We start from the raw sequence: 16,513 nt of genomic DNA, 5'->3' as shown, positions 1-16,513 counted from the left end.
AAATGCGTATCATTATTCAGAGGATAAGGGGGAATTTTTCCTACCACAACTATCACCTGCTGTTACTACACCCAGTAACCTACCGATATAGATCGACGTAGAGATGGCATACATTTGTCGACGTAGTTCGACATAGAGAAATTTGATTTAAAAAAAAAAAAGACTAATTATACGTACGATATATTCTCCTTCGAAACAAAATGCTGTAAAAATGAGAGTAAAACCATTTTAGGAAAAAGAAAAGGGAGATATATTGCGCGTTTGAGTAAATACATGTTTACTATATCGTCCGATATTGGACACGTAAATATTTCAGACGACCGGTATCGTTGTGCTATTAGAGACGTCCCATTCAGCCATGGCCCCCACAAGGGGTGGGCCTGACAAGGCTCCAGCCCTGGGGCCTTTTTAAGATTTTAATCATTTTTTTTGTTTTTTCACGCTATAAATTCATCATAAAAGGGGCCCCCGTGAAAGTCTGGTCGGGGGGCCCGTAAAAGATCCCAGCCTAGGAGCCATGATTCAGGATGTGGGAGCCATGCAGTTAGTTCCCATTATCTCCCCGTTAAAAAGTCTCGCCACAGAGAGCAACAGTCCTACAAACAGTACAAATATTCAGTCACTACACATCACTCGCTTCACTTCTGAGATATAGATGGCAGCACTGAAAAATCATACACAACACTAGATATGCACTCAGACTGTTAGGTACACGCACTTACACTTCCGTCGCAACTCACTAGGTAGTAAATTGCCTATGGCAATAGATCTGAGTTGTGCTCGGTTGAAAAAAAAAGTTAGTTCCAGATAGCTGGACGAAGGTATAAAAAACAAAACTCTCACACAAGTCTCTCCAGATTTTCAGACTAACAGATCTAAGTCGAAATTTGTTTTAAATTCCAATCATGTGCTCTTTGAATAGCTGCACACTTTGAAACTCATGAAACTCTTTGAAACTCACTTGAAAGCATCATGGGCCCCGAGCATTTTCCTGAGGCCCTACATGACAAATTCTCGAAAAATGCAACTTCTCATTTTTTTGACGCCCTTCTGCTCTTGAGCTACTCGAGTCGTGCCCAAGGTGGGGCAATGCAGGGTGGCAATCGCCCTCATCCATTTTGGAGCAGCAAACTTCATTTTTGGACTAGAAATTTTGAAAATGGAGCAGAATTCAAAGCTAACTATATCTGCAATATGAGTAATTTTTCTGTGAAATGCCAAAAATTGTTGGAACGAATAATTCCGAATAAATTTTCCTCACAAAGTAAAGTTATTTAAATTTTTTCTGAAGTATCTTATATATATGTCACTACTAAAACATACATTACTAAAATGAGGAACAAAAATTATTAGACTCTTTTCAAATTAAGCACCATGCATACTGAAAACCTAGGCAGCAAGAATTTTTGCTGCTTGAACACCAAAATCTTATTCATCCTGATATAGCAAAAAAGTGCATGCAGAATATAATAAGGGTTTCAGTGAAAAAAAAAAAATTAGCTTCTCACAGAATTTAAAGAAATGACTAAATTTAAAAGAGAAATGCAAAAAGAGAAAATATAAAAAAAATACCTTATTTACTTGAACAATTTCTCAACATAATAGCATGTTAATAGATTAAAAACATTTTTAATCTATTAACATGAAAAATCAGTCCATTTCATATTCCATTAAAATCAGTTATTTCCTAAGGTTTCAGGAGGGTACAGATGCCACTGGTCCCCCCTCCACTAGGCTTTGTCGGTATAGGGAAGGTATCAGGTCATTGTTAAAATTGAAAGTGGTATTAATTTTCTTTTCTTTCAGGAGTCTGTTATCAATCCCACAAGTGTTTTCCTAATTTTAAAAAATTACAGAGTTCCGAGATAAAATCAGTGTTTAAAAAGCAGCAGTTTTGCTCATTGTGCTTTTCTACAGCAAATTTTAGAATATGAAAACAAAATACAGCTTTTCTGTCATGAAATGTTATAAAGATGCCATTGCAATCCACATATGGGAAGTGTGCAGACAAAACAAATAATATTAAGTAGCTTATATCTTGCCTATAAGATACACGACACAATAGTTGCTATATATATGAATATGTATATTTTGCTATACTGCATACATTTTATTTCTTGAATAAAATTTTATTAAAATATTCTGTTTTAATAAAAAAAATTTCCAACTCAGGAAAAAAAACCAACTTAAAATATGCACAACGTGAATACAGTATAAAAATGAACAAATAACATTTTAAAGTCCAAGTGCTTCTGCAATCAGCTTTTCTTGTTCTTTTTTATGAACATGCTTGCTACCAGTAGCGGTGGATGCTGAAACTGCTCGACCAGCATATCTAGAAATGAAATTAACACAAAGAGGAAAACTCCATAAATTTTTTTTCAAAATTTTAAGAAAGGAAAAATAAAAGAGCAATAATGGATGGTTCCATTGCAACATAGTACAGTGAAACCTACATAGAACCGAACATCAAGAGACTGAAATTTTGTTTCATAAAGCATACAGAATTTCATTTGCATACAGAAATATACGCACTGATTTATTTCTATCATTTTCCGTAACAAATTTTGAGAAAATATCACTCTAAAAATACTATAAACCATAGTTTATCAAACTTTTTGTTCTATTGCACCCCCTTCTTCAGAAATTTTTTGTTCTCGTTGCCCACAACTCAAATGAATCCATAGGATCCTATACTTAGGTGCCTTTTATTGCCCCCCCCCCCAAACCATTCCATCGCCCACCAGGGACGATATTATCCACTTTGTGAAATACCAACGAGTATTAACAAGATATTTATATTATTGTTTTGAATTTTTTCATGTTTCAAATTACTATGCATTTGAAATTTTATATTTAATTTGCTAATTGTTGAAATTCGATATAAAACATTTTCCTAAATAGCAATGGAATGAACAATTATGTCAAAAGTGAAAATTTTTAATATTTAAAATGTAAAATTGGGAAATTGCATACCTTTTTTTTAAAAATATCACAAGCAATAGCATTTGTGTGAAAGAAAGATTCTACATCTCTCTGTAAAACTTAAATTTTGCTTTTCTTTAGCCTTTATGACATAGATTTGTGTTCAAATCCAAGACATGTTTCTTGCAGGTGGTGGCCATCTCTACACAGAATGAAATGCTAAAATTGTAAATAATAATTCAGTCTCCCTTCTCTATTCCTCTCCCAAACTAGTTTAAATGGAAATTATCAACATTTTTCTTAGAAACAGGAGTGTTTTCTAACAAACGTCATCATTTTCATCATAAATGAAGTGCTAAACAGACGTTTACTAGATAATAGTTCTGCTTCCATCCAAACCCAATTCCTTACTTTCAGAACAGTTCAGATACAATACTAAGTATTCATTATTTTTCCAAGAAGTAAAAGAGTTCCCTAACAAAAAAAGGGGACCAGTACTGCTAACTTTTTCCCCTGCGAAAGAGAAAAACTTGCACTTGGTTAAAAATTCTTTCGTTTCAGCAGGTTTTTTTAAATCTGAAAATAGACTAAATATGCCTTCTGTTTTTGCGTTAGACAGTTTCCATCTCAAAGAGGTTTCCCATGATTGAAAAAGCATTAATTATCTACAAGACCATTTCTCTGTTCCATTCAAGACAGGTTTCTGTCTCATACAGTGTCCGTCTCAGATGGGCTTCACTGTAATAGATAACAGGGATGGGACGAATAGCAACTTTGGCCAAATAACCAAATATTCAGCTGAAGAATACAGAATATTCTGTGGCCGAACATCAATTTTATCAAAATTTATCACAATTATGAATAAAACTAGTGTTTTTAATTGAAAATAAAGTTATTGGTAATTTTAACTGTGCAGGGATATTGAATTTTAGTTGTGAAATTTATTTAGTAAATATTAAAAAGTGGTAATTGAAAGATTTTTATTGCTATGGTACTCTGATGACCAAATTTAATGATGATATATCATACGTTATTATTACTTAATTTTTTTTCAACACATACCAATTTTACATCTAATTAAGAAAATGGTAAACATTATTTACTTTTAACTTACTCATAAAACTTATGACTTATTTTCCCTCTTTAGAAGTTTTGCCCTTTTTCCCTCCTTCAGTATCTTAATGCAGTCTACGCTCGTTATAATGACTCCACGTTATAGCGACCAGTAGGATAAGTCCCCCAAATATATTTGCAGAACCACTATGATATGTTTTCCTTTCGATGCAATGACCTTCTCAATATAATGTCTGTTTTGATGGGATAAAGGGGGTTGTTATATCGAGCATTGACTGTATGTATCTTGTCCAGATACATAATTCAGTGGTGAACTTGACTTGTGTAATTTATGCATACTTTTTCCTTTATTGCAGTAGGATATCCTATTTTCAGTTTCATGTTTTTCTTATTCTAGAAATAATTCACTCTGACTTAACTTCTTTAACAGGGTAGGGGAGGGAGGAGATAATATACAACAAACAATAAAATATAATCAGTAAAATTTTTAATTTATGAGAAAAATTCCCATTAATATAATTCTTTAAAATTAGTTTCATGTACTTTTGATTTACACAGATATTCCACCGCACCAAATATTTGGCAAAAATGCTTAATAGCAACCTAATATTTGTCCTGTCTCTATCAGATAATTTTTCAGAATAACATTTAATGTATTGTGCTATTTAATAAATACTGTCTGTTCACAACACAATTAAAAAGAAATTAATACTAGTCAAAGAAACTAATTAAATTCAGATAAATATCCATCATTTATCTTAACTGGTTTCCAGTGGGCAAATGATCCAGTGATAAAGCTGCCATTACAAGGGTAGATAAATCATAGCATCCTGGTCAGTGAACCGTTCATTTTTCCACGACACGGTACAACATGCTCAAACAAGCAAAAAAGTTTGGTGAATATGCAGGTTGAGATGACCTCATATTCAAAATGTCTTGGATTTCTTGCATGTTTCCCATAAAAATGTATTGCTTTACTCAATCATACAATGATAGAGAGCGGGGAAGGGGGGGGGGGGGGTGTTCTCAAGCTGTGCTCCTCTGAGCTCCAGGGCTCATTGCCAATTACACAGGGGTTCTGCCATTGCTCCAGAACCAAAAATAAAACAGTAAATTTGAAAGTAACTTAAAGAAAGTAGACTACAGGGTTATACCGTACACATTTATGGACTAAAAAGGGCTCAGTGAGTCCAAACAGAACTGCTGATACAGAGATAATAAAAAATATAAAAGATAAAGAATATCATGAAGTATCTGGTTTGAGAATATATTTACATAAAGACATATTATGGATACACACACAGGAATGAAGGATTTGGATTAGAACTTGTATAATAACAGAGATGGTGCTATATCGCTGAGAAGAAGGGGATATGTCATATGTGCAAATGTAGTTGTTGAATCGGGAAAAGATGGCGTCAGATATAAGGTTTTGCTCTGTGTCTTGTTACGTTGTTTTTGTACTATTGTCTGTTTGAAATAAAATCAATTAAACATGATTTTGTGTCTCCATGGAGGAAGTAGATCATAGACCAAGACCCTAGACCAGCGGTTCTCAACCGGTGCTCCTTGTGCGCTCCCCAGGGCCTTCGCAGTCGCTCGAGGAAAATAAAATAAAAAACAGCAATATGAAAAAAAAAAAAAGTTTAAGTATGTAGAATAATAAAAATAAATAAGTAATTTTTTTTGCTGAATAAGTAAAGAATAGGTCTACAGGGCTCCGCCATAGAAATTATATGCTACAAAGGGCTCCGCGAGTCAGAAAGGTTGAGAACCGCTGCCCTAGACAATTCCCACACGAATAAGATGTATGAAGGTTCGACAAATAATGAATTAAAGTGCCAACAAAATTTCTCTGCATCACCTCTCCAAAAAGAGAAATTTCTCACTTTTCTGGGATTTGATTAACTGCTTTTTTCACATTGTGAGATACAATGATATGAATTCCAAAAATTGTATGTTGTCCTCAGACTTCAATTTGGTGATCATGTGTAGAGAATTTTAGGTGCAAAAAAAAACAACAAAAAAACAGTTTTTTTAGTTACCATGGAGACAGGGATTTCTCAAGCCCTGTGTCACATATCAGAGGACAGAAAAAAAAGCGTGGAAAAATTACGCAGTTTTATTTCCCAAAAGGTGAAGTGTGACACTTGAAACTTGCAACACGACAACACTGTTGTGTAAGGGTCCTTCCACATGGAGCGGATGTGGACGTGGGTCCGGAAGAAGTTTTAACTATTGATACAGACGGAGCCTTTCAGATGATGCAGAATGCACTTCAAAGTGTTTGTGCAGATGGTGTTTGCGTGTGTCAAAACCTAAGTGCGGGTTCTGCATTCGCACAGACAGGCTTTGTACATTAGGTTATATGGAGCTATTCACACAACGCACACACAGGTCCGGGTCAAATTCATCCGCATCTTTGGCTACTTTCAAAGATGATTTTGTATGGAATTTTGTTAATTATTTGTCAATATGTAACATTACCATTTAGGCCCCACCGGAAATGGTCCTTTTCTAGTCATTTTTATATTTTTATTACCTATTACATTGATTCTGGGATCGATCGGCAAGATCATGTGCCGCCGATCGAATGCCATGTTTACGATCTTTCGTGCTGCCAGATGCCAAATACCATAGTTCTACAATATTATTTTAAGTTTATGTGAATATGCAAATTTATTTGTCAAACTGTTCTAGCGCTGCCGACTCTAGATACGGATTGGTTCTGGTAATAATGTGAGATGGGGAATTTCCCTTATATGGCGGTAGTGTGCAGTGAACAGACACCTTCGTCCTTGGACGTTGATCGTTACATTTCATTTCACCCTGCCTCATTCCGGAAGCCATGAGTTGATGATCTAGCAGGGTGCCTCTGCACCGTTCGATTTGTTGATCTACATCTTCTAGTCAAAACTCGCTCAGCCCCTGTGTTGAAGTCTCTACGAGATGTCGGCTCTCGTCTGTGACAAGATATTTGTCGGGTTCATTGTCTCTTCAGACACGTGATGCTGTTGCTATGGAGCTTTCCTTTCTCCAGGAGATTGCACGAATCAATCAAGAAGTGAACTGTTCACGTTTTTGTGACAGTGACATCCTTAAGGGTGTAATCGACAGACCAATCAGGTGAGAACGTTTTGAATCTGTGATATATTAAAGCTAAAACTCTAAAGGAAATTTACAGATGCATGTTGTGTAGGCTTAAAATGTTTGGTTGTAAAATCTAAAGATTAACGATGAAATAGAAGTCCTAAGTAAATGAAATAGTTGTTATATCATTACTGTCATCTGTCTGGCGAAATTATTCTGGGAAAGATAAAATATTGGAATACGGGAAGTAACGACTTTCATTACAAATATTCTTAAAAACACCATATGAAGGTTCCTGTTCATCAAAAGGATGTACCCATATACGTCTATCCATCCGTTTCCTTCTGATATGAAGGAGATATAGCAACTTTAACTGCCTACGTGTTGCATACTACGAGGATTTTTTATTAAAATTATTTCAAAAAAATTTACGGCACAAAATATGGGTAAATTTTGGTGACTTTTGAAAAGTTGCATGTTGTTGAAGTTAAAATTCAATAAAAAATAACCATCAATTAAAATCATAAAAGCTTGTGTTAAAGTACCGTAAACTGGGGTGACTTTGTGCCACTTTTTGAGGTTTTTCCTCGTTATCTTCTTCCCTTATGCTTTGCCTAGGCTACTGGGGATTTTATTAAAGATAGTTTCACATCTCAGCTTTCGATTTCTGGTTAAAAAAAAAATTATGACGACAAAGAAAGGACAGCAAATTTTTTTCATGTGGTACATAATTACCCTCTCGGGGTGGCGACTATGTGCCATCACTTTTTCTCGCCAGTCACACCCATTTTAATTGAATTCCGGTTGTTAACTTCACTTGGAACCCTTTGGAAAAATTATTTCTGCCCAAAATTAGGTCATTTTTGAATTTTTAAATAAATAAATTTCTGAAGCCTAAAAAATCAGTTTATTGACATTTTTAAGTAAAGAAAGCATTTATTTTTACTTCTTTTGGAAAATTTTAATTCCCTGAAACATAAACAAAAATAAAGACTTGAAACTCGAAAATATAAGGCTTTTAAAAATGTACACACTACAAATACAACATTCATTTCTTTGATTCCACTACAAAGTTGTCTCTGCCAATAGATCAAGGTTTCTTGATTTTCATTATGATTTGGTGCCTCGAATACCAAATTTTGTCAGATGGGTCAGGCCATGAGCAAAATTTGACGATTTTCTTCATGACCATTACACACACCTCACCAATATGAACAAAAATGGTGAGTATATGTTTGTTTCTTATCACACTAAGAGCCTCATCAAGTGTTTCATTTGAGTAATTGCGGTAGGGTCGAGTACCCAGCTTCCACACATACTTGAGAATCATTACTGGGACAATAACAAACTAGTGAAAAGAGGGCAAAAACCCTGAAAAAACAGATGGCAAAGCCACCACCTGAATCCCCATTTTTTTGTTTATGCGTCATATTTCAGCCAAAATGCAGTATTTTTAAAACTCAAATAGGTATTTCTTATCGTTAGTAACTTCTACATAGAAATATTAATTTACCTAGTGTCCACAAGGTAATAACCACATTTGGTCCACTGTCTGCACCAGGAGAGGTCTACACACACTTGAAAAGTTCTGCGTAAATCAAAATACCTAAAAAATTCTCTAGACAACAGCTGACAAGCAGGTGATGCAATAAGGGTCTAGGTCAATTCGTCGCGATCAACTTGTTGCGCGACAATTCGCCGCAATCAATTTGTCGCAGCGTCAATTCGTCGTGCTACAAACTCGTCGCGGTACTAATTTGTCGCAGACTCATTTCGTCGCGGTACAAATTTGTCGCGGAGTCAGTTCGTCGCGGTACAAATTTGTCGCAGAGTCAGTATGCCGATCAAATAAATTTTCAAAATTCAGTTTTCATGGTATTCATGCCACACTTCCCGCTTTCTGGCGGGATCTCCATTTCTCGCAGCGAGGGGCGTTGGGCGAACACACGAAGATGATAGATAAGTTATGATAAAATAAATTTTCAAAATTAAATTTTCACCGTATAAGCCGCACTCCCGCTTTCTGGCGGGATCTCCATTTCTCGCAGCGAGGGGTGTTGGGCGAACACACCAAGATGATAAATTACGATAAAATAAATTTTCAAAATTAAATTTTCACAGTATAAGCCGCACTCCCGCTTTCTGGTGGGATCTCCATTTCTCGCAGCCAGGGGTGTTGCGGGAACACACCAAGATGATAAATTAGGATCAATGCCCATCCCAAAGCACAATTTGCCTAAGGGGTCATTCAAGTATTACGTCAGTATCGGGGAGGGAGTTTCGGATTTGTTGACTTTTGATGGCGGGGGGGGGGGGGGTATCAACCATCCCTTTTTGAAGATATGAAATATTCTAAGCTGCTGGTGAAATTTTGCTGACAGGGGAGGGGAGGGGGGTCAGTGTTTTGCTGATTTTTGCTGACAAGGGGGAGGGGATCAAAAATGGCTGAAAATCTGCTTACGTAATACTTGAATGGCCCTAATTCACTATTGAATATGTATCTGCCATGTAGAGAATACATCTTTGAGGAATTTTTTACCGACAATAAATCTAAGGCCAGCATTATACTATGAAAGTGTTCTAAAAGTCCTTTTATAAAACTTGAAAAATTCAACCAATAAGATTATCGGTTGCATTTGCTCGAATGTAACCTATGAACTTTATTGGTTGGATTTTTTGAGTTTTTAACTTGAGCAACTTATCCGGTGCAAATTAAATTTTGAAAATGTATGTGATCGCAATTTATCATCTCGGTGTGCGCCCCAACTCCCCTCGCTACGAGTAATGGAAATCTCGAGAGAAAGCGACAAGTGTGGCTTATCCGGTGAAAATGAAATATTAATTAAATTAAATTATTAATTATTTCAGGTTCTTGTGGAGATACTTTAGTGGTTAATGTTGGTGGGAGTCTCGATTCCACATGGGACAGATACAAGTTTACACTTAAAGAGAGCCTCCGCTGTACTGTAATTTGGGGAATATCATAAACACCGACATTTTTTTACAGAATTTTAAAATTTTATCATAGAAAAAATGATTTTTTTAACATTTACAATAATTGAATAATAAAACATTAATATCAATTGTAATTTCAATTTCGATGTAATTTCGATGATTTTTTTCGAAATGACAAAAAAAAAAAATTTAGTAAACTGTGTGCATTTCTTGATGGAAAAAAACTTTTTTTGTTTATTTTTTCACGTATGAGACAAAAAACCTACATACAGATCGCGTGACGAGTTGACTCTGCGATAAATTGACGTCTCGACGAATTGGTTACACGACAAATTGTCACTGCGACGAATTTGTACCGCGACGAATTGGCTCTGCGACGAATTTGTACCGCAACGAATTGGCACTGCGACAAATTGATGCGCGACGAGTTGAGTGCGACAAATTGACCGGCTACGATGCAATAAATGTTGTCAGTGAGTCACCTACAGCTCCTGAATCTGCATGAAAAAATTGTTTTGTTCATTCATACGCTCCCAGAAAGTGCTTGCGTCCTAAAATCTGTGAATAGCACAGTCGGAATCTTGGCAGAAAGTCACCCCAGTTTATGGTATGCAACACCATAGTGTTGAGACAGACACGCACATTTCAACACGTACCAATTCGTTAGAAGTTCTGCAGAGGAATATGGACGAGGTACATGTGTGGTGTAGTAGTAGTAGGGTCTCAAGACATTTAAATGAGTGATGTTTGAAAAGATGCTCCTTATCTGACAAAAAACTTAGTTTTGAGAAAAAAGCAGTTTAGTGAAAAACATTACAATGTGTAATGTCTGCCAGCAATTTATATTAAAATATTTTGAGAATATTTTTAGTACAACCTTTCTTTTGTCCATACTTCACAATTTCATTCTTAAATAATAAAATAAAACTGGAAAAAAAATTAAAAACTGTAAAAAAACAACGCGCTATTAACGAACAGCATTCACTGGGTGAAAACAAAACGAGTCTAAAAATGCAGGCGAAACAGCTGCAAATATGTGCTTGTGTGAAAAGGGACCCACACCAGCTCCATGTGAAAGGCCCCTAAGAGAGAGATGAATGTTTTGAAAAAAATTAAAGTACACATGCTCAATTACTCTAGATACATTGATGTTGTGCCACAATACAGATTTTAATGCAATTGCATAAGCTTCAGGAATTTTTATCAAATTTATTAATTAGAAATAGAAATTAACCAATATAATTAAAATTGAAGCAGATGGAACATTGTGATTTGAGCCGTCGCATTTAAATTACATCAATTAATAAAAAAACATTTTTCACAATGATAAAATAAAAGATAATATTGGAAACGAAGTATCAGGATGCCACATAAAAAAAGGGGGCTTACTAAGGGCTGGTCATCACCATGCACCCTTGCAACCAGAAATCAGGGCAATAAGTTGAAAAAATACACTTTAATTACGTTAAAAGGAGAGAGAGAAAGTTCCCTCTGCTTGAAAACCACAACCTCCAAAAAAACTACCTAATATATGAAATGGGGGCAAAAGGAGTGAGTGTTAATGTTACTAAGCTATTTCTATATAACAAAAAAAGGTCTAATTTGACTGGTTAATTGAACCATGGGAATAGAATATGTTTTTCTGGATATTACATTCATGTTTCTGGGCATCATTCAGTATAAACCCAGTATAAACCAAGTCGTGGCAAACTAGTTTTTGCCATGTACATAAAAAAGTGGTAAGCAAGAGATAATTGCGCAGTAGGGAAAATAAAAAAAAAGTGAGAATGAAATCTGTCCAAAGGTTAAATATTTTAAAGGAGGAAATGGCGATCACGATAGCACATACCACCACTCAGGTTAGACCCATATAATCAATTTGAACTCCCCCGGTCCAAGTGATTTTTCTGAGGCCCTACCTGGCAAATTCTCGAAAATTACAACCAAATCTCATTCTTGTGAGGCCCGAGTGAGCCTATGCGTTAAGACGGCACTGCTTAATGCCTGGAGAAGATAAAAAATAATTTACTAACCTGAAATGTCGTTCATGACTCGTAACAGTTTCCATATGAGGTTGAATATAACACCAATATCCATGATTTTTATGTTCTTCCTGAGCCCAAACTAACTTGGCACATGGAAATTTTTCTATTTCTTCTTTGACTAAATCAAATGGGAACGGGCACAGCTGAAAAAAAGAAGTTATTGTTAAGGACACTTAACTGCTCAAGAAGTAAAACAAAAAGTATATATATGACTCTTTCATAGGTGCCAATTCCCGCCTATGGGACTACAGTGATGAAATATTTTGCTGCCAAAAGAATGCAAGAAAAAGGAAAAAAATTGGATTTTTCAGAGACTGAATATATGGTGACCATATAACCCATTTTCCCTGGGCATTTTTATATTTTCCCTCATTAAGGCTTTCCTGACTTTTTTTATGCCCCGTTTTTTTGGTTTTTTTTTGTATTTGCAGTGAAACAATTACATTTTTATTATTTTTCATTACATAAAAGATAAAAATTGTTTTGCAGATTATAAATTATATTATGGTAATTATATAGAATTTGGTTTTTCGTAGGATTCATTTTAATCTGCTGTGATTTACAGTTGTGCTGTATTTCCCACCATTGCCTATTTTAGCAATAATTGATGACTTTGCTCATTTTTTGCCTCATATTTGGCAATAATTGATGGTTTCCAATTTCGAAATCTCCAACATTTTTGTTGAGGAAACATGGTAAGCCTAAAATTGCAAGGACTGATTTTCTTTAGGGAATCTTCTATTTTTGCAAAGCAGGATTTGAAGGTTTTAGGGACTTTACTACTACTTAATCGTACATGCACCTTGTACCCATTCCCATACGAAATTTTTTAATAAATTGATACATGCTGGAATGTGCGTGTATGTGTTGTGAACCTAACATGAAGTTTGTTTCTTGTTGCTCGTTGTGTGTAGAGATGTCATTTAGCATAATTTTTTCCAAGTATGAGTGAAGTGTAATTATTGAGTAATTATACCGTTATAGGTCTGGTCTCTTTGGCGAGACTTTTTAACGGAGATATTGGTTCGTATTTGTGCAAGTTCAGAGTTAGCAACTTTACTATAAAAATACGAAAAACCAAAAGAATTTGGTTTCCCAATCGGAAGATAAGGCTAAAAAATTGAAAGGCTTCTGGGTAAATCAGAAGAATCAGCAACTATGCTCTTTTCTTTGATTCATTCTCTCTCTCTCACACACACACTTAATAAACACAGAAGATTTGGACTTGAATTTTATAACAGATTTGGAAGAGCTTTTTGAATTGAGATCATCGTGCCCCCAGACTTTCAAGTCTATCTCCGCCTATGGAATTGACAAGTGCATGGTTGCTGATTTTGGTTCGAACAACCCACGTTTCTCTTACAAGTTGAATGATGTCATTATTCTGGATGCCACTACGGTGACTGATTAGGAAATTCTCATTGATGAGCAACTTAGGATTTCTGAACGCTGTTTAGCAATGGTAAAAAAGTTAATATAGAATGCTCGGTTTTATTTTTAAAAAGGTGTCTTTGCATTCTCCTAAAGTCATTCTTCTGATTTTCCAAAGCTGTTCGTCCTGGACTGAAGTATGCAGTAAGGTTTTGGAGACCATACAGACAGAGGTACAGACTTGGTTGAAGGGGTGCAGAAAAGAGATACGCATGCCCTCGTTGGCACATGCAGATTGAGTTATGAAGAGAGACTTCATTTTTTGAATATGTTGACATTGGATGAACGCAGATGTTAGGAGATATGATCAAAGTGTTAAAATTTTCAATGGCATGGATAGGATGGGCCATGATTTATTAATTCCCCATCAATCAACTGCTTCTACAAGGGGACACCACTATTGCTTGGTAAGGGACAATTCTAGGTTATGGTGTTCCAGGGAATTTTTCTCTAATAGGGTTGTTACTGAATGGAATAGCTTACCCCCTGGAGGTAGTAAATTCAAACACACATGACACATTTGAAATGAACAATATGATAAACATGTTGGGGTAAATCGAGAAGCTACCCATACTTACAATAAGACAACCATAAATACATTTTATGAGCATTGTATAATATTTTATCATGTGTATATATTGTTTGTAATTTTTGTGATTGCATTTTTAATTAGGTTGCTGTATTTTAGTAATATATGACATCCATACTAGTTATGGACATCTTTTTCTCAGCGACCTCGTTAGGCATTTTGCCTGTTGTGGCCTTGTATTTGCATGTTACACTTAAACATTTTGCTTTTTAATGCCTCTATGAACTCCATTTGTGTTCAAATTCAATACACGTTTCTGTGGCTGGTGGACAACTCTACACTGAATGAAAATCCTGCAGTAGCCAAAACATGGTATCGATAAATTGCAAACAATAATTCAGTCTCTCTCGCATATTACTCTTCTGAAATTATCGAACTTTTTCAAAGAAATAGGAGTGTTTTCTAACAAAAGTCACCATTTCCATCATAAATGAAACACTAAACAAGCTTTTATTAAAGTTTGAATAGTAAATCCACTTCCTCTCAAGCCTGACCCCAAGAAGCAGTTCAGATAGATAATAAGCATTCATCATTTTTCTGAGTGAAAGAGTTCACTTAACAAAAGGGGAATCAGAAAGACTTAACTTTCCTCCCATCCAAAGGATGAAAACTTGCTCTTGGCCAAAAATTCTTTCCGTTTTAGCAAGTTTTGTATCTACAAATAGACTGAATATGCCTTCCGTTTCTGCGTTAGACAGTTTTCGTCTTAAAGTGGTTTCCTATGATTGGAAAAGCATTAATTATTCACAAGATTATATATTTGTTCCATTTAAGACAGGTTTCCATCCCATACAGTACAGTGCCCGTCTTAGACAGGTTTCACTGTACTTCAAAATTTGTACTTCATATTCTGAGATATGGTCGTTGGTTTTAAATTTTCTATAGGCCTGCTGTGCTAAAAAAAATTTCTTTTAAACCAATCAAGTGGTTTGAATGTTACTAACCAACCACAGCAAAGTCGTGCAAGCCCAGCCAGACAACTACATAAATACAGGATTCTCATCAGTCAAAATTTAATTCTGGTCTGGTGTGGATGAGAACAGAAGACATCTCACACACTACATGCACACTCATTCACATTTTAACTAACACTAAACACAGTCTTTCATGCTTCTCTTTATAGACCTTCCTGGTCAACTTGTATGCCAACCAGTCTGCCCCTGAAGGCTGGGAATTGGCTCAAACTTCTATTCTGGTTCAGGATGGTTTATCACTCTTGAGAGTGTAAATCCAATTAGTTGGAAGTCAAAGCCAGATGCACGACAGCCCAACAGCCAGAAATCACAATGTTAAAAAAAACAAATTGCTTAATTAAAAAGTAGTTTCTACTTTCTACCCAAGAATTTTTACCAAGAGTGGTTCTCAAAGTGTGTGTTGTGGCTCCCAGGGGTGTTGCCAACCTCTTGAGAATTTTGCGCATAGATGTATGTCTATTCAGTGTTTTGAAGTGTTTCTTTTCCAGACTATCCTGGGGAACTGCGAATAAACAATGACAAGTTTAAGGGAACGAAGCCGTGGGAGGGAAAAGTTTGAGAATCACTGCCCTAAATTTTTATGAATTTTGAACTGATTTTTTTGGAACTAAACCTCTTTTGGGACAAAGTTTTTTATAGAACAATACTCAATTTCATCTATCTTACAGACACCAACTCATGTGCCAGATTATTGGTGTGTGTGTGTGTGTGTGGTGGGGGGGAGGAATATAGGGTTCAACCCCCTCCCTCCTCTGAGGTTAATGCTATTTTGCTGTATAAACATTTAAAAAAAACCCTTTGGTAGAAAAAAAGATGAAAACCACTCACCCTTCCCTTGAGAGTGAATATATGAGGGGGTATATTTTTTTGAAATATATATGAAATCCATATTTGTTATGGGCATCTTGCCTGTTGTGGTGTTGTATTTGTATTTGAGACAATCCTGTGCATGCCTATGTATTAGATAGCTGTCTCAATCTAATTGATAAAATGACACTAAATTCCTCAAATACATACTCATGGTAGATGTTATTAGCTTATCAATATAATTTTTATATCTGTTTCAGAACTTTTAGGACCATTCATCTATCAATAATATATAAACAGAAAATACCTGCTCAATTCTTGAAATTGCTACAAAATTTTCTAAATTTGCATCTTTACGAGCCTTCAGCAGTTCATAGTACAATTTCCCAGTGCAGAAAATAATTCTTTTGACATCTGAAGGGTTTTGAGTAGGCAACCCACATTCGGGTATCATTCTTTTGAAATCAGTACCTGGAGAAAGTAATTTTTTACAAATATCAGATACATCAGTATGCAGAAATAAGTATATCATTTCTGAAGATATTTTAGTTTCAACTCATTTTGGCTCAAAATAATCTTTCAAAAACATTTCATAAGTGTGAAAGCATATACAGCCAAATCTT

At 35.4% G+C, this 16,513-nt stretch overlaps 1 protein-coding gene across 1 annotated transcript in view; it reads right to left on the bottom strand.

Moving 5' to 3' along the window:
- Positions 1-1,562: 1,562 nt before the first annotated feature.
- The window catches only part of LOC149069368 (2-oxoglutarate dehydrogenase complex component E1-like), an 89,586-nt gene continuing 74,635 nt past the window's right edge, over positions 1,563-16,513 (bottom strand). Inside the window, exons 20-22 of the mRNA XM_089250236.1 lie at positions 16,198-16,361; positions 12,078-12,232; positions 1,563-2,335 (exon numbers count right to left, since the gene is read on the bottom strand). Coding sequence (XP_089106362.1) covers positions 2,236-2,335; positions 12,078-12,232; positions 16,198-16,361 — 419 coding nt within the window. The 3' untranslated portion in view covers positions 1,563-2,235. The remainder of the gene's footprint in view (positions 2,336-12,077; positions 12,233-16,197; positions 16,362-16,513) is intronic.

The sequence above is a fragment of the Pholcus phalangioides genome, unplaced genomic scaffold, assembly GCF_987345545.1.
Source record: "Pholcus phalangioides strain wild (caught in Gottingen) unplaced genomic scaffold, Ppha-v1.0 ptg000022l_1, whole genome shotgun sequence".
Classification (NCBI taxonomy): Eukaryota; Metazoa; Arthropoda; class Arachnida; order Araneae; family Pholcidae; genus Pholcus; species Pholcus phalangioides.
Note: the sequence above shows the minus strand (reverse complement) of the source record. Positions and strands in the feature narration are given on the sequence as shown.